At 46.0% G+C, this 17381-nt stretch overlaps 3 protein-coding genes and 1 long non-coding RNA gene across 5 annotated transcripts in view; 1 reads left to right on the forward strand and 3 right to left on the reverse strand.

Moving 5' to 3' along the window:
* Nucleotides 1–17381, reverse strand: part of LOC127602020 (uncharacterized) — a 40442-nt gene that overhangs the window by 920 nt on the left and 22141 nt on the right. The gene's annotated exons all lie outside the window — the stretch shown is intronic.
* dok1b (docking protein 1b) lies at nucleotides 20–4361 on the reverse strand. The gene is made up of 5 exons (XM_052067153.1): nucleotides 3887–4361; nucleotides 2568–2885; nucleotides 2202–2289; nucleotides 1946–2118; nucleotides 20–1444 (listed from the first exon to the last, which is right to left on the reverse strand). The coding sequence occupies exons 1-5, from the start codon at nucleotides 3941–3943 to the stop codon at nucleotides 65–67; spliced, it is 2016 nt and encodes a 671-aa protein (XP_051923113.1). The 5' UTR covers nucleotides 3944–4361; the 3' UTR covers nucleotides 20–64.
* Nucleotides 5785–10436, forward strand: nagk (N-acetylglucosamine kinase). Its single transcript, XM_052067456.1, has 10 exons — nucleotides 5785–5912; nucleotides 6144–6228; nucleotides 6658–6756; nucleotides 6829–6970; nucleotides 7123–7233; nucleotides 8713–8825; nucleotides 8909–8996; nucleotides 9169–9266; nucleotides 9346–9424; nucleotides 9511–10436. The coding sequence occupies exons 1-10, from the start codon at nucleotides 5884–5886 to the stop codon at nucleotides 9711–9713; spliced, it is 1047 nt and encodes a 348-aa protein (XP_051923416.1). The 5' UTR covers nucleotides 5785–5883; the 3' UTR covers nucleotides 9714–10436.
* paip2b (poly(A) binding protein interacting protein 2B) lies at nucleotides 10044–15506 on the reverse strand. Of its 2 annotated transcripts, none has more exons than XM_052067747.1 (4): nucleotides 15329–15506; nucleotides 12960–13123; nucleotides 11550–11732; nucleotides 10044–11474 (listed from the first exon to the last, which is right to left on the reverse strand). In XM_052067747.1, the coding sequence occupies exons 2-4, from the start codon at nucleotides 13110–13112 to the stop codon at nucleotides 11418–11420; spliced, it is 393 nt and encodes a 130-aa protein (XP_051923707.1). In that variant the 5' UTR covers nucleotides 13113–13123; nucleotides 15329–15506; the 3' UTR covers nucleotides 10044–11417. The 2 variants fall into 2 exon arrangements, with proteins under 2 accessions (XP_051923707.1, XP_051923697.1); XM_052067737.1 differs by lacking the exon at nucleotides 15329–15506 and adding an exon at nucleotides 14157–14315.

A 17381-nucleotide genomic window follows, 5' to 3' on the forward strand; every position in this document is an offset into this window, starting at 1 on the left:
AAAAGAGAGATGTGATTCCAAAAAAAAAAAAATGTAATCACTTCCAGCCAAGTTCAGGCGCCTGTCAAATATTTCCCAAGTTGTCATAGATAATATCAGGTGAGCTCAGCGGTGTTGCTTTGGAGTGATTTGACCACAATTTAGAAGGTTTTGTAACTTGGCTGTACAGCTCCTTTTCCCCTCCGCCCTCCCTGCCCCGAATGTTGTTGTTGTTGTTGTTGTTCACATTATGATCAGGCTCGCCGTGTTTCCCGGGAGGCAACGGAACGGGCTCCCTGCGGGCAAAATTGCCCCGGACGGGTTTGGGAGCGGTGACGGGTTTGGGCCACCGTGGAGCCGGCGGGTGTTGACCTCCGCGATTCGGGGGCGAATGTTTGTGGGATTCGAAAGAAGACTTCCCGTGGGTGGGGGTGCTGTAAGTTACCTCCGTTCCCGTCAGGGTAGCCACTTCGTCTCGCCTCTTTTGGCTGTAAGGCTCCAAACGGGCTTCATTGTAAATAGTCATCCCCGAGGTGTTGCTCGAGTTCAAAAATCCTTTGGCGCAACCCTCCGGTTCGTCGTAAATATGCTCCAGAGACAGAACAGCGGGCGACAGAGCTGTTCCGCGGGTTCTCTTGTTACTGTTCAGCCCTCTGCCTGCGCATCGCCCGCCTCCCCCTCCTGCATTCCCGGCCCCATTCAGACTCATGGCATCGGTCTTTTGGCTCAGCTCCAGGCTGATGTGGTCATACACGTGTGAATATAAGTCCTGGGCGGTGCTGTGGCTCTCGTTCCCGTGGTGATGCTCTGTTTGGGCCCCGCCTCCGGAGGACTCGTCAACCACCGGACGCAGGCGAGGGACTTGCACTAGCGGCGCGATTGTAATGCTGTCCACCGGGTCAGAGTAGAGGCCATCAGCCGTGTGCGCAGGCAGACGGACGGCGTCTGCTGGTTCCGAGTAGAGAGCAGCTTGTTTGGTAGCCGAGGAAAGACACTTTGCCGCTCCTTGACCTCTTGGGGACCGCGGAGGTGTGTTTCCTCCACTCGCGCGCCCCGGTATGGCGGGCAGTTCTGGTAAACTCCTCCCTTTTTGTCTCTCGGCACCGGCGCTTGCTGGGCCTCTTGCCCCTCCTCCTCCATCTCCTCCCTCTCTTTTCCCGAGCACGCCATCGGCGGAGCCCGGTTTGCTGCCACCCGAATCGCCATCGGCCTCCCAGCTGCTGCAGCTGCTGCTGTCTCCGCTGGCGGGTGCCGGGGCACCAGCGTTGCGGATGTGCTGCAGCGATGGCGGGCACTCTGGGTCGAAGGAGACGGGGCAGCTGAGGGGACGCTCTTCAGCCAGGGCCTTCTGGGACTTGATGGCTTGATCCACGAGGGTGAAGATCTCGTTACCTTGCTTGGTGTCAAAGGTGAAGTTACCGGGGCCCGAGTCACAGCGGCGGCCGGACTCGATGGAAAACATCACCTGCAAAAGTAGCGCAAAGAAAGAAGCCTGTGACTACTTCAACCGAGACGCTGCAGTTGCAAGCCTCGGGGGCTTTTGCGCCGTTTCCTTCGTCGCTAAACCAGTTAGCAAATTCAAAAATGTTTTTGACACCCTCATGACCTTTTCTTGAGAGGTCTGCTGTCTGGTCTGCTCTTGTCCGCTTTTGCGTCACTCCAGTTAGCAAATAGAAGAAAAAAAAATTGACACCCTAATGACCTTTTCTTGAGAGGTCTGCTGTCTCATCTGCTCTGGCTCGCTTTTGCGTCACTCCAGTTAGCAAATTCAACAAAAAAAAAAATTGACACCCTAACAACCTTTTCTTGAACGGTCTGCTGTCTCGTCTGCTCCGCACATTTGAAATGTCATTTCACACTTTACAGCAACCGCCTATGAAAAGACCAACCGCAGCCTCTGACAGCAGAAGATGCTCTGACCACACGCACTCGCACACACCCACACTGACGTGTTCTTGCAACCCACCCGGTCTCGCCCGTATCTCCTCAGCAGCTTGTACGGCCAGACAAAGACATTCCTCTTTGTTTTAGGTTCTTTTAAGATCAGGACGTTGCTTTCGGCTTTCAGCCAGTAGTTGCCCGACAGCCTGCAGCGGTCCGAAGCCTCCGTCCGCTGAACGCTCACCCAGAACTCGTTCACTACGGATATATATCAATATTAAATATATTTTTTCCCAATAATTTTCTTATCCTACAATTTTCGGCTTCTGTCGCATCCTCACCGTCTTCTCTGGAGTAATAGATAAGGTTCTCAGACATCTTCAGGTCTTGGGATTCCGCGTCAGAATCCCCGTTGCCACCGCTTCCACCCTGTGGAGACACAACTTTGTCTTCACGAATTGTCTTTTCAGTCGCAACGTTGGTGGCAATTCCCCTTTTCAAAAAGGAGACGGTGAATGAATAGCAAGTGCGCTGGGCAGCGCAAACCGGTTTTGATCGCCAAAGTGGTGATGTAAGCCGTACATCGCAGCATCTCTCCGATGGACGGAGGGTCGGCCATAAAAATAGTTGACTGTGGAAGGGAACATTTTGTAGCCATTGGCACACAAAAGCCAACCAAAAGGAGCCCAAGGAGGAAAAAAGGATACCTGAAATGCAATGTCACACATGGTATTCATCCACTCCTTGGCGGCATTCTTCTCGGCGGCGAACACGTGGGTCTTGTCGTTGGTCTCCACACAGAAGGCTGCCATGTTGTCTTTGGGACAGTTCTCCGTCAGCGCCGGCAGGATGGAGATGCACTCGGACAAGCGGATAATCTTCTTGTCCAGCTTTCTGCTTTTTTCATTTGAATTCCCGCCCGAGCCGCCGCCCACACCTCCCGACCCGGACGACTCGAAGAATTCGAGGCGTGCGATGCCATTTTGGCTGGCCGGGTAGAGGACAAACCAATTCTTCTTCCATTTCTGATGGAACAGAACAACCATAATGAGCCACTGTCAAATCCTCTTAGCATGATGCTTTTATTTCTTTATTTATTTACTGGTCATATTTTTTTTACATGCCAGTGAGCTAAAATCAGTCCAGTTCTGTTGTGTTCTGTTCTGTTCTGGTTCTCGCCGGAAGTGTCCTTTTGCACCGAAAAAAAAAAATGGTCGGAAGACAGGAAATGGGCGACAGGAAAAAAACAAAACAGAAACTGAAAATATTGCCCAACACATCTGCTTTGCTTGGGAAAATGTGTGCAGGCGAAAGTCTGCAACCCATGTGGGTTAAGGAGCACGCTGAAATCGTGTGCCGTCTCACAACGTTGACCTCAGAAAAAAAAGGTCTTTGTTTCAAATAGTTCTATCTTTCAGCAAATACGTGGTCAAATGGTACTTTTGACTTCAGACCGTGGCAGCATTCTCACGACTCTTAATGTCTCTTGTTGGAGTGGCGATGTCGGGGCCAGGGTCAAATGTTTTGTTGGCCCTGGTCAGATGACCAAAAAGAGGCGCGCCATATAAACAAAGACCCTCTTTCAAATCTCCATGAGGAAGACGTGTTCTTATCCAGCTTGTGCATTCGCAGCAAACACAAGTTTGCGTGGAGGCCCGAGCCTGATCCGCAAGTGATGAGCGTCCGCGCTACTGCACACAGTCTGATTGGCGTCATTTCCTGATAAAGGTGTGAAAAATAAAATGTACAAAGGTTCCAAAAAAAAAAAGTGTCTTCCGTGTGCAGCTCACACACCAAATTTAGCTCATCACGAGGCCAGCTTCAAATATGCTTTTTTTTGTTTCATTTGTCATCTGCCAAATTCGGAGCAAGATTTTTAAATTTAAACCATTTCCCGATGATAAAATAGCATGCGTCTGAGCCATTCCTAGAATATCCTAGGAATACCGTGTTCTTACTTGTAACATTTCTCTAAAGTATTCCGGTTTCTTAGTGTTTGACCATCATTAGAACAGCAAAAGATTACCTTGCCAAACTTTTGATGCTGCACATAAAGTTGTCCTTCCTTAACGTGGGTGTCCATGCCCCCGGCCTCCACGGACTCTTCCCTCCGGGTAGCCCAAATTTGACTTGAACTTGACAGCAGCCAAAACAAACAAACAAGCCAAAAAAAAAAATGCTCTTAAGTTTGTTGTTCTTTTTCAGCCCCCCCGCCCCCCTACACACCTCTACATCCCCTAACAACTTCCCCACTTCTCTCACTTCCTCTGCCTGGCCGTGAAAGGGCAAAAACGGTTGCTGTGGGGCGCGGTGCAAAGCGGCATGGCTCAAAGAAATAAAAGGCTCAACCAAACACTGGGTGGTCCCGTCAGAGATCAAAAAGGTCCAAAAACGTTTGACCGTAAGTTACTCCTCTACTTGATGCATCTGAAGGCTGTTACGAGAAAGTGCTGTGGGAAATGTGTCATCAAAAAACACCGGACTTCCCCTCAAACTTTCAGAATAAAACTCATTTGTTTCAACTTAAAACAAACAGTTCCTTAACACATCCCCAAACAAAGTGAATCGTCATCAGGGGTTGTCTGACAAATTACCCAATTTCACTTCATGTATTCGAACGTTATTTTTCTTTGCCAATGGCATAAAATGACAAGCGGAACAATTGTTTGCTCTTACATTAGATGGCACAATGTACTGTAAAATAATAATACCAGATGTCATCCTTGGTGCCGGGGACAGCTCCTTTTTTTCCCCTCCTGTAGCTAGTCAAGTCAAGTCAACAGTATTTCTCGAGCACTTTCAAACAGCCATCGCTGCATACAAAGTGCTGTACATGGAGCGATTTAACATACACAATAAACAGTAAGACGAATCGGTAATAAAGGCGGTAGAAAGCACCAAGCAGTAAAATCAAGAACAAATCTAAGTCATGCTGAGTCGAACGCCAAAGAATACAAGTAATACAATATAAATACAAGCTAAAGCGGGGCTTGACTGATACAAGGGGGGGGGGGGGCAATAATTTATTAATATATTTTAGAATATTCAATAAAATACTGGAGTGGTTTAACTCGGACTACACATATTTCTGATGTGGCTAGAGCCCCTCTAGCCCCGTTGTGGGGCCATCCCTGCTTTGTGTTGACTGGCTTTGGCAGTGAGTAATCAAATTTGAGAGTAAATTGAGACAACATCATAGTTATTTTAATGTATTACATTTTGTGACATTTTTAACAGCGCGTGCGTCATTTTCCTAAGCTAAAAGGGTGCCACGGCTCAACGAAAGGTGGGAAACACTGACCTACCTAACGGAAGCGCAAATGCAACGTTTTATTTTGAAGGTTACGCACTTAGTATCCGCTTTCGCAGTTGCGCTTGACACGCGCTCCTCTTCCTCTTCACCCACCGCCTCACTCTTGCGTAACGTGTCTTTTGCTCTCAATCGTGGCACACTTAACGCGCCTTGTTTTCCACGTTAAGGCGTTAACACTTTAAAACAACTTTACCACGATAAAGTTAAAGTGCTTTTCACTCGAGACATTTATTTCTCGTGATCATTTCTAGCAAAGTTGCAGGGGGGCTCGCCCACTCTGGCAGGAGAAGCGGGAATCGCTTTTTAATGGGCTGCAGATGCCTCGTGTTGACTCTGAGCGTTTGTCCCTGATTCCAGCCCAAAATAAGCAGCGTGAACCCCCATCGATTATCACTATATGGAAAGCACGGGGATACAATCAGACGGTTAAAAATGAGAGGAAATCACGTTCCAACCAACGTAAACTCACTTTGACGCGTAAACATCTGAAATGTGTTTTATTATGTGCTATATTGTATTCGTTGGGTACTGGTAGAGATGCCTTTGACCTCTCTATATTTTAATTGGTACACATCACGCGCCTCGTTGATTCAATTTTGTCAATACAATGCTGCCACCTATTGGTCGTTTGTGAGCATCGCAAAGCCCAGTCCGGTTCTTCGGTCTCACGAGATCGTCGCGGTCATGAGGAGCGAAACAGGAAGTGGACCATGTCGTCGGTGTTCGGCGGCGTTGAAGGGTGAGATTTAAAACGAAAATATGTTCAACTACACTATACGCACTTGAACGACGTTGCTATCGTTAATTGTAAACGTGTAATATTGTTTCTGTGGTTGATATACGGATCTCTAAAGACACAACCCGTGGTTAGGTTTCCTTCATTGTCACTGCTTCGTAGCCTTTGGTCCTACAGTGTCGAGTGAGGTTCGAATGTATAAGAGACTCCCCAGTAACTCCTCTGCTCTTGTAGTGGGGGGACCCATTCCAAGGCGGTCCTGGTGGCAGAAGATGGAAGAATCCTTGCAGAGACTGAGGGGCCCTCCACCAACCACTGGGTGAGTTCAATTAATCCTTATTACAAACCCAATTCCAATGAAGTTGGGACGTTGAATTCAACATCAATAAAAACGGAACACAATTATTTGCAAATCGTGTTCAACCTATTTTGAATACAATACACATGACATGACAACATGTTGAATGTTCAAACTGGTCACCTTGACTGTTTTTCAGCAAATAATTGTTAGTTTAGAATTTTATTGGAGGGCCAATATGACAGTGAAACCACTAACATGTTTAATTGTATTATTATTTTATAACTTATCCACCAAAGTAATGGACTACTAGTTTTTAAATCCGTCAACAATAATAGTTTGTTTGTTTTTTATTGTCCAAGTGATTGTAATGTAGTCTGATGAGTCCACATTTGAAATTCATTGGAGTTAGGTTTTACAATCGTTTCTCAAACTTCCCTATTTGTACAGTTGGTGGGGGTGGACAATTGTATCAAAACCATCAACGACATGATCCGGAGAGCCAAGGTGGCGGCAGGACTGGATCCAAACATTCGGCTGCGCTCGCTGGTCTGTCAAATGAGCTTTTTCTACACAACTGTGCGTGATTGATTTTTCACAAATGTTTGCTTGTGCGGGTAGGGCATGTCTCTGAGTGGGGGCGAGCAAAAGGATGCCATCGACAAACTGATTGCTCACATGAAAGGCCTGTATCCTACCCTTAGCCAAGATTATTTCATCACGACCGATGCCATCGGTGCCATGGCCACTGCTAGTGACCGCGGTAAGTCACCACTTGCCATCTTTCTACCCATTTGTCAAAACGGGCTTGATACTTTGCGCCTTGTAGGTGTGGCTTTATCTCTGTCAGCTTTACTGCGTGATCAGATCTGTAAGTTTACAACCAGAGTCTAAAGGTTTGGCTTTTCTCACCAGGTGGCGTCGTCTTGATCTCAGGGACCGGCTCCAACTGCAAATTAGTGAATCCAGACGGGTCCCAGGTTGGCTGTGGGGGTTGGGGTCACATGATGGGTGACGAAGGATCTGGTAAGAATTGAACCAATCAACAATCATTTATGGCAGCCCGGTAGTCCAGTGGTTAGCACGTCGGCTTCACAGTGCAGAGGTACCGGGTTCGATTCCAGCTCCGGCCTCCCTGTGTGGAGTTTGCCTGTTCTCCCCGGCCCTGCGTGGGTTTTCTCCGGGTGCTCCGGTTTCCTCCCACATTCCAAAAACATGCGTGGCAGGCTGATTGGACGCTCTAAATTGTCCCGAGGTGTGAGTGTGAGTGCGAATGGTTGTTCGTTTCTGTGTGCCCTGCGATTGGCTGGCAACCGATTCAGGGTGTCCCCCGCCTACTGCCCGGAGACGGCTGGGATGGGCTCCAGCACCCCCCGCGACCCTAGTGAGGATCAAGCGGTACGGAAGATGAATGAATGAATGAACAATCATTTGTTTTCTCTTTCCTGGATTTCTGAAAAAGGCTACTCGTAGTCGTGTCTCCATCAGTGGTGGCAGTAGCAGGCCTTCCTTTGCGTGCATTCTCAAAAACCCATCCTGTATTAAGAAACTTTCTATGGAAAGTGTTGATGATGCATATGTGGAGTTAGATGACCACAAAGCTTTTCAAACTGGCGCTGAGCTGCAGTCGGGGGCATAATTGTTTTTTTTGGGGGGGGCAGTTTTGATTGGCAAGCCATGATCAAAGGAATAAAATAATAACATATTTGAATAAAAAATAACAATCATAATAATAATAATAATTAAATGATGTGAAGGAAAATTGTAAATAGTACTGCGATTTATCCATTTGTGTTCATATTGTATTTAATTGAAAGATGTTTGTTGTTGTTTTTTTTCTTTCTCCTTTCTTCTTTCTACATACATTCTTGCTGCTGGAGGCTGTAAATTTCCCCAGTGTGGGACAAATAAAGGATATCTTATCTTATCTTATCTTATCTTATCTTATATGCTTACAAGGACTCGAAACTATCAAACGCTGATATCCTCACATCTGTACGAACGATACCTAAAATATTTTTTTTAAATTGGAACATTCATTCATTCATTCATTCATTCATCTTCCGAGCCGCTTGATCCTCACTAGGGTCGCGGGGGGTGCTGGAGCCTATCCCAGCCGTCTCCGGGCAGTAGGCGGGGGACACCCTGAATCAGTTGCCAGCCAATCGCAGGGCACACAGAGACGAACAGCCATTTGCACTCACACTCACACCTAGGGACAATTTGGAGTGTTCAATCAGCCTGCCATGCATGTTTTTGGAATGTGGGAGGAACCCGGAGCACCCGGAGAAAACCCACGCAGGCCCGGGGAGAACATGCAAACTCCACACAGGGAGGCCGGAGCTGGAATCGAACCCGGTACCTCTGCACTGTGAAGCCGACGTGCTAACCACTGGACTACCGGGCCGCCCTAAAATTGGAACATTTGTATTTATTTATTTTAAGTACTGTAGAGTAAGCAAGACGGCTAATGGGTCCTTAATTCTCTGAACATGATATCCCCAGCGTTCTGGATTGCACATTTAGCAGTCAAGACCGTTTTTGATGCCAGGGACAAGTTGGCCACGTCTCCTCATGACGTGACACATGTGAGAAAAGCCATGGAGGAGTATTTTGCGGTGAGATTTGATGCAAATTGGCTGAACGCTGTTGATTTCTCCATGTACAAATCAGATTACAAATCCTGACGAATTCTTCGTAGGTGTCTGACCTGATGGGCATGCTGCCGCACCTCTACAGAAACTTTCAGAAGTCCCACTTTGCCGGTTTCTGTCAGAAGCTGGCTGAAGGTCGGCAGTGAGTCGTGAGAAAATTGTCAAAAAGTCACAAGTCCATCACAAATTCTGACTGCAGTTGAATTTAACTCGCGTGTTCAGTCAATTGAACCATTTGAAATGATGCATTTTGGAACATCACTGAAAATATTTCGGGTCATTAAAAATATTGGGTTGTTTGCCAAAGGCGCAGAAGCTGGAGATGCTCTGTGTCAATATGTGTTCTCGCAAGCTGGGAGAGTCCTAGCCGAACACGTACGAGCCGTCCTACCTGCAGCACAGGAGGTGTCGTACACACACACACACCTTGCATTGCATCATCAATGATTTCCTTTATTAATGCCCCCCTCTCTCTCTCTCTCAGCCTTTACTCAACGGTGACCTCGGCCTGCCCATCCTGTGCGTGGGCTCCGTGTGGAAGAGCTGGAAGCTTCTGAAAGCGAGTCAGCATCCAACATCCGTCAACTTTGCCCTTTCCTGCTATCACTATAGCTTCCGAAACTCCCTTCTCACGTTGCCTTCTGCGCAGGCTTCATTGAGGTCCTGGACGAGGCGGCGTCATCTGAGGAGTTCAGGGCCCGTTTCCACGGCTACAGCCTTCTGGTGTTGAAACAGTCCTCGGCACTCGGAGGCGCAAGTCTCGGCGCGCGGAGTTTGGGCACACTTTTAAAGATGGACTACGCAGCCAACGTCGACGTCTTCTATCGTCACTCCTGCAAAAGCAAGCAGTGAGCGTGCAATGTCGTCCATGTTGGCAGTAAGAGCGTATTTTCATCTCCGACGTTCATAGAATATCGCGATGTCAGTGAGTCCACAAGTGGGACTCATTTAACATAAATCCACTCGTTGACTTCCTACAAATTAAAATCCCTTTTGTGTCGTCAGTGATTCGGCAATGGTGCTATTTCTGTAAGCCGCTCAGCTGTGCGCATGCATACAAAAGCATGTGTGTGTATACTATTAAGATTGAACATCTATTTTTTTAAGGGTAAATTCCAATAAAACATCCATTCTGGGTTCTGGTCATGTGTTAGTTTAAAAAAGAAAAAAACTCCAAACACATTTGCCTTTAATATCTTTATTCATTCTTTTTATTGAAATTAATACTCTGTGTGTCTTTGGACCTCTTTACTTTTACGGCTTCTGTCAACTAACTTGAAACAAAATCACCAAAAAATGATTTTATGTTGCACAACCCACCTGGCAAACATTCCTATTCGCTTCACCGGGGTGCCACGCCACATGAGGAAGTTCTGCTTTGACCCGATGTTCAACTCAACTTGACCGTGTCACGAAAGTGAAATCTTTCTACTTCTTAACAACAGTCATGTTTATTACACAGGAAAAAAAATGAAATTGAGAAATTAACCTGATTGAACTTTTTTTTTTGTTTTAACCCCTGCAACCTTTTCCTATGACTTGCGACAAATCGGGCTCACGAGAAGAACTTCCTCATACAAAGGACAACCAATTACACAAGAGGCCTTGCAGTCCGCCACTTAGCGGCGTTTAAACCAGGCAGACGATGACGGTGACAATATGCCCCTACACATCTCCCCCCGACGTTACACGACTAAGCAGACACCCCAGGTCACTGTACCCAGTAGACACAAAACACCCCCCGTCCTTGAAATGGCATGAGAAGGACAAAATGCAAAGTGGAGGAGAGACTATTTCAAAACCTGATGCGAGTATGGACACATGTTGGGATGCTGAACAAATACGCAATGTCTGTGGTCCGCGCCAAATACTCCCCCACCCCGTCCACATAATCAGGCCTGCACAAGTATTTAGTTTGGATCGCCGTTATTGCGTACGTGTGCAGCGTCCCGCAAATTTGCAGGTCTTTGATAGCCGGACAGAGCAGCGAGACGCCCACCCCGTCCCCCAAAAGTACAAGAAGTCACCTCACAGGTATGGAAACCTTCAACCTCGTAACGTTGATCCCCAATTTGATGAAACAAAATGTATGTGAGGTCGATGTTCAAGTTTGTTACACTTGGGGCTGGGGGGAATCAAGTTGTTGAATCTGGCATCACTCCTTGGTAGCTGCCTTATTTTCCCAGGGGACGTTAGTAGGCGTGTCCGCGTGCTCTGTGAAGCCTTGACGCGTATTCGGAAGTGCAGCGACGCACTGGCGCCTGCTGTAGGGCTGGACATGTTAACACCCCCGCTCCAAAATGTCACTCGGTTTACAAGAAACAAACAGGAAATGAAAAGAAAGGGGGGAAAAAAAAGAAAGAATCCCCTCACCCCCCAACTGGGCCTAACCACACAGTGGTACTTCTTGAGATAGAGTTTGTGTGTGTGTGCGAGTGTGTGCGTGTGTGCGTGCGAGAATCAGTGTGCTCACTCATGGCCGCCAGAGTCTCTTGAGAATAGGTGAGGACTGGTGTGTGTTTGTGTGTGAAGGCTCCATGGGGGTGAGGGGGACTCCTAGTATTTCTTCCCAGGGATGAACTCCTTCGCTTCGGGGTTCAAAATGCTCTTCCTCTGCACAAAAGGGAGAAAATTAACATTGCACGGTGTCGGATATTTTTCAAGTTGTTTTCTCCTCCTCCTACTCACCGCCACTTCCTCCAGGTTGTTGTGGTGTTCGCTGACAGACAAGCCGTTGAGCTGCTGCTGCAGTTGCTCCACCCCCTGATTGTTGAGATCACGCGACGGGATGAACCAGTGTTGGTCCTCTTCCTCCAGCATCTCCTGGAAGCAGCGGTCCAGGAACTCTTGCTCCAGAAGCTCCTCTTCTACCTGCAGGCGGGTCAAACAATTTCACCGAGTTTCCTTCTGCAGGTCATTAAACAAACATTTATATAGTCATTAAATGTATTTTGTGAAGATGAAGGCCTTAAACTTCCATTAGCATAAAATACTGTGTCCGGAAGCAGTAAGTCAATGACTTGAGGCATATTTATTCAACCATCTCCTGAAGATGGCTCATGGAACAGCATTGGTGTAATTTCTGGCACATTAGCAGGAAAGCTGTGTCACTAATCACAATGCGCACCGGTATAAAACTAAATTACATTTAGCAACAATTAAAATGGTCAAAAATATTTATTTACTACTTGTAATGTACATTTGACCAAACGTGGACAAGTTGGTTCATGTTCCAATTTATTTGTTGTTATTTTGAACAGAAAATTAAATTGTTCCTGTCGCCAACACCCAACATGAAACACTAATGCCACCTAGAGGCAAAACCTCAACACAAATTTGACTCAATATTTCCATCTCTTAACTGTATAATTTATCTTTTTAACTTAATAATAAGTCATTAATAATCTATATATATATTGCGCGTCGTCCCGCACGCGGTCTGTCCTTCCGTCTGTCCCTTTTCAAAACGTACCTACTTCACCGCGCCGCTGCGCCGCTCAGGCAGTGGCTCACTACGATCGCGCGGGCATCTTAGCGAAAAAATGTTGTCTACCCACAAGCATTGCAATAAAATTGTTAGTTATTTAGTAGAGCTAAACATCTTTATTTTCGCGATAAGCAATGAAGATGAACAAAAAGTTGAACCAAGCAACAACACTTTTGTGGGCCGAAGGCCCACCTTACCAGCCTTCCGTAGGAACTAGCTGATGAGCCGCCCGGAGGGCGGCGAACCAGCTAGTAATTGTATAACTTACAACAAAACAACATCGATGAAGTAAAAAAAAAAATACAACCATATTTGTATTTGGTAAACATATTTTTCCGCTCTTATTCAAATTAACAACAGTATAAAAAACTTTGAAAAGATATTTGGCGTACATTTACAACAGAAGAATGTGTGGTTAATTTTACATTAGCCATACAGCATATGCATGTTTGCATGGATGTCCAGGTGTTTATATGCGGTTCGACATGGGCATAAATTTAGTTTAATTTGCATTAAAAAGTTTTAAATTAGATTTGCCAATAGCTGCAGAAACACAGTGTCAGTGGTATTTTTATTTATTTATTTTTAATACAAATCGATTTCGTACAAACCTGTCTGTTATACTCCTCTTCATTCTCCATCCACATGTATTCTGCAAAGGGGTTGGCGTCGGTGTCGCCCGCATGGCCGTTGGCCACCGGCTCTTTGCCCTCCTTCCCTGGCGCACTCCCTCCTGGTGTCTTGGCCACCTCAGGACCACTCATCTCCGCTGGCTCTGCGCGGGAGCATGGGATGACAGTCCAGGTTGTAAAATTTAAGTATGGCATATCGTTATGGACATTAGAGTAAAAAAAATGACATCATGCTGCACCCTGCATAGTTGGCGGAGGAGAAGAAACATGCGAACAGTCTGTGTGTGGCGTCAAGGTACATCTGCCCATGGTTTTGATAAAAATAACGATCAACATAACAGAATTTTGGATCCCCTGATAAGTGGTCATCTATGCTAGCAATGTATTGCCACAGGCACAACATGTTCATGTTCCTCTACTAGACTACAATAGATACATTTGTAAAGGTTGAATCATGTTCAATGTAATACATGCGTCTTGGCTCAACAAAGGTTCAGAAACAAAGCGTATCACAGCGACTGAGAGCAATCAGTCTGCATGATACAACGATGCACATTAAGTGCAAAATTCAAAGATACAGAACATTATTGAAATCAGGCCGCGGCGGTGTTGGGGAGCGTTCAAGTGATAAACATCTTCGCCGCCGCGCAGAGCATCCAAGGCTTCATAACAGGTTATGTAACGCAGACGGCGTCGTGGCTTTGAGCCTGTTAGCATCTGCACGCAGCTAACGGGCTAAATCAGGTGCCCGCCCGGGCCTACCTGCAAAGTTGGTAAAGGGATTGCACCGTCGCCTTTAGCTGAAGGGGAGGAGGGGGGGGGTGCGAAGAGGCCAGCTGCAAACAGACGCTGAGCGGCGCTGTCAACGAGCAGGCCGAAAGACGGCCGCCATGCCATCCACAACAAAAGACAGGCTGGATACTGTCGCGCGCGGCTACTCAAACACACACGGCGCAAACGACACAACGTCACTGCACTTCCAGACAACCGAAGGCCAAACTTGATCGCCGAGCGCGACAAACAAAAGACGAGCGATCCGCTACGTGTTAGCGCGATGCTAACAGCATGGCAGCAGCATCGAGACAGGTCAACAAAAACAAGGCAGCGTTCCGAGAATGCAATCGCTTTGCACTGACAAAGGCAAAAAGCACACCGCCTCGACATTTCCCGAGTTACCTGGCATCGTGCTCTCCAAGTGCGATTCTAAGCGTGACGTAACACAAACGTCGGTTCTGTCGCTGAGCGTTGAGAGTTGCTTCCGTCGGGATTTCAGTGCAGCACAGCAATGGTGCGCGAGTTAGCTAAATCTTGTTAGCCGCCTTGCTAGCGCGAGAGACCTGGGGTGGTCACGTGATCTGCATTGAGTGTCGTGCTTGGCGAAAGGGGTTATTCTTATTTATTTAGTTAGTTAGTTGGTTACTGTCATTGTATCGTAGTCGTTTTGAACGTCGTACATTATCATTTTCCGTTTTTCAATTAATAGGATTCAGTCTTGCCACAAAGAAAAAGATCTACAATGTTGTCTAAAAAATACTGAATCAAGAAGAGGCATTGAACGCAGCATGCGAACAAACACGCCGTCTTTTCTCTCTTCGTGATACATTCATGTTCTACTATAAAGTCGGAATTCATTATTGTATCTGTGGGACCACATCAGGAACGTCCCTTGGAACATCGCGTCAAAGTCCTTGTTGGGCTTTTACAATTGCGGAGAAACTGTTTGTATGTAGATTAACTGTCGATATAAATTTACAAATCTATATGTGTCAAAGCCAGAACACGTTTACTCATCCGAGACGTGACGCTAATCTGCTCCTGTGATGCCAACATTTGGCGTAGACTTTTATGGCTGTGATAACTGTGATAAAAATGCAATAACTGATGTCTGTGTGAGAACCGCTTTTCATGTTCATGATGTGGATTGTCGATAACAGTAATCGTTGTCTTAAAACGGGTTGGTTTGCCGGTTTATTCACTTGACGGCTCGGTTGTGACGCCACGGCAAGCCAAAATTCCGAGGCAATAGGAACGCAGCATTGCTCCCACCAAAAACAAATGCCTGCGTGGCTTCGTAAAAACTCGAGGGTCACCAACTAGCCTGTAAATTACATTTCATTTTGACCTCTGAGTAATCAATACAGCAGACCCAACAACCAATAAGCTATTTCGGGACATTTATGTCCAATGGAGGATTCCACGTGTTGACTTGTTGGGCTCCCGTGGAACTGTCCTAAAAGTATTTCTATGCTGTCAAGAGGGAAGTAGTTATTCTTCATTACGAAGAGCCAGATTGTCGGTCTTTTGTCGTCTTGTGGCAAACTTCTCAAAAGCGGACTGAACGGACTCACCCTCCAACTTGAAGCGTAAACAAGAGGCGAATCCGCTGAGACAAACGATCGTCGTCGCTGCCGGATATCACGCTGTGTTAACTTTCAAGTTTTTTTTTCGTTAGTTAAACACGTGTCTTCTTTGACAGTCTGTTGGCGTTAACGCGAGAGAAAACCACCGCAGCCTTTGGAGGAGTCGAACCCTGTGCCTGGTCGCGTTTGTCCAGCTAGAAGTTTTGCCCATTGGTTGAAAGGAACGTCAATTAGCTCCATGGCGCAATACAATTGGTCATCCTGTACACATACCCCGCCTCCTTCTCAATTCACATAAGTAAACAAAATATACCTCCATGTTCTTGTGCTCTTTTAGTCAATGCGGCTTGTTGTCAAATATTTGCCAAATGAACGTTTACGTAGAAGCATTTGCCCTACTTAATGCCGTTGATTGTAACATGTTATGTTTTTAAATCAGTTTTTTTTCAACCCGCTTGTAGAATCTGGGAAAAAGTGAAAATATTTGAAAGATGATTTAAACAAGTGAGGTAGTGGTTTTCACTGCTGCTTCGCAGTCGTACGGTCTTGAGCTTGAATCCCAGAGGTGCTTCGCTCAGGAAACATCTGCATATCATCTTCTTTGAGGTTGCAGTGCCTGAAATTTACAGTTGAGGGCGCCCGTGATACAGGGTGAGATTGTTTTATGACCCACACATATCAACATCACTTGACCCGTTGTGACCCTGCTGATGGTAACATTGGTATCAATATTACCTCTTGATTGTTGATGAACCAACTATACATTGGTAACCTGACCTTCTGGTTCATTCAGACTTGAGGTATTCCAAAACCCGGAGTATGAAAAGTGGACTTTAAAGGACTTTTTGCCTGTTCCAATGCCACACATCATGCAGGTGCATATTTGTTTTTTGGGGTTTTTTTTGTTTTGTTTTCTTTAGCCCAGTGTTTACTTACCAATGAAAGAAAGCATATTTCTATTTTGTGTGTTTGACTATTCAAAATGTTTCTCCAAACACGGAACTGAAAAGTCATTTACTTTACTGAGTATTCGATTTGATAAGTAACAAAGTTAGATTCTAAATTACTTAATTATTTATATTCAACAGATGCCGACAACCCCGCTTCACAAACTTCACAACCAGTTTTGCCAATACTGAACTAGAATTACAAATTAACCTGTGACGTTTAAGAATACAATTTATTTTCAAATACCAGTAAAATAAAGACACACTTTATAAAAAATCTTTATGTAAAAAAATTGATATATAAGAGTAACACGTTAGAATGTGACGCATTACAGACATCATTGTGTGTGTGTGTGTGTTAGGGGCGTGCCTCGGTTTGCTCAGGACTTCCAGGGTCCGAAAGATAATGTGGAATTCATGAGAGGATTGCTGTACATGGGTCCCTTCCTGTCACCTGACGCCATCGTTTCCTATGTTTGGCTTCCTGCGTCAACCTCGAAAGCGCAACACAGATCCTGAGAGCCGTTTGGCATCTGTTTTAGGTTTTTCTGTCTCAAAACTGGCCGGTGGCCATTGAGTCATCACAGCTAACGCAAAGCTGCTAAAACACGGCAAACACAAGAGTAAACGACGCAGTCGAGAATGGGTTACATAAACTAAGAAGAAAAGCCATGTGATGGCAGGGGTCCGTATCGGGGCCTCTTGGATTTGGGGCAGCGTGGGGGATACATGTCAGGTAATGGCTTCCAGATTTTAAAATTGAATTACTCTGCTGTGTCTCGCGTGTGCGAATGCGCGTGCGTGTGTGTACGTGTTCTGACCAGCTAATCTATTTTGCAAACACAGAGCCAGTGCGGAAACGGGACATAACACATCAGTACACTCTTTTACATTCCATGCTCATTGAGGCATAAATGAAAAGAGAAGCACAAAAGATGACAGGAAGAAGCAATTAAACGGCAGAGTTGATAATGCAAGAAAGGCGAACCGACACAATGTGAAACGCAATACACCCTCTTCTCCACCCAAGAATAGAGCACCCTCAGTCTCCATCTTGCACACACACACACACACACAAATGTAGGTAAATGCCC

The sequence above is a fragment of the Hippocampus zosterae genome, chromosome 1, assembly GCF_025434085.1.
Source record: "Hippocampus zosterae strain Florida chromosome 1, ASM2543408v3, whole genome shotgun sequence".
Classification (NCBI taxonomy): Eukaryota; Metazoa; Chordata; class Actinopteri; order Syngnathiformes; family Syngnathidae; genus Hippocampus; species Hippocampus zosterae.

Excerpts from the sequence above, each read along its gene's own strand:
- dok1b (XM_052067153.1), bottom strand. The coding sequence starts at position 3,943 with ATGGACACCCACGTTAAGGAAGGACAACTTTATGTGCAGCATCAAAAG. Across the intron at positions 2,886-3,886 it reads AGCATCAAAAGTTTGGCAAG|AAATGGAAGAAGAATTGGTT; the intron begins GTAATCTTTTGC and ends CTGTTCCATCAG. Across the intron at positions 2,119-2,201 it reads CTATTACTCCAGAGAAGACG|TGAACGAGTTCTGGGTGAGC; the intron begins GTGAGGATGCGA and ends ATATATCCGTAG.
- nagk (XM_052067456.1), top strand. The coding sequence starts at position 5,884 with ATGTCGTCGGTGTTCGGCGGCGTTGAAGG. Across the intron at positions 6,229-6,657 it reads GGCCCTCCACCAACCACTGG|TTGGTGGGGGTGGACAATTG; the intron begins GTGAGTTCAATT and ends CTATTTGTACAG. Across the intron at positions 6,971-7,122 it reads GGCCACTGCTAGTGACCGCG|GTGGCGTCGTCTTGATCTCA; the intron begins GTAAGTCACCAC and ends TTTTCTCACCAG.
- paip2b (XM_052067737.1), bottom strand. Across the intron at positions 11,733-12,959 it reads AAGAGGAGTATAACAGACAG|GTAGAAGAGGAGCTTCTGGA; the intron begins GTTTGTACGAAA and ends ACCCGCCTGCAG. Across the intron at positions 11,475-11,549 it reads ACAACCTGGAGGAAGTGGCG|AGGAAGAGCATTTTGAACCC; the intron begins GTGAGTAGGAGG and ends CCTTTTGTGCAG.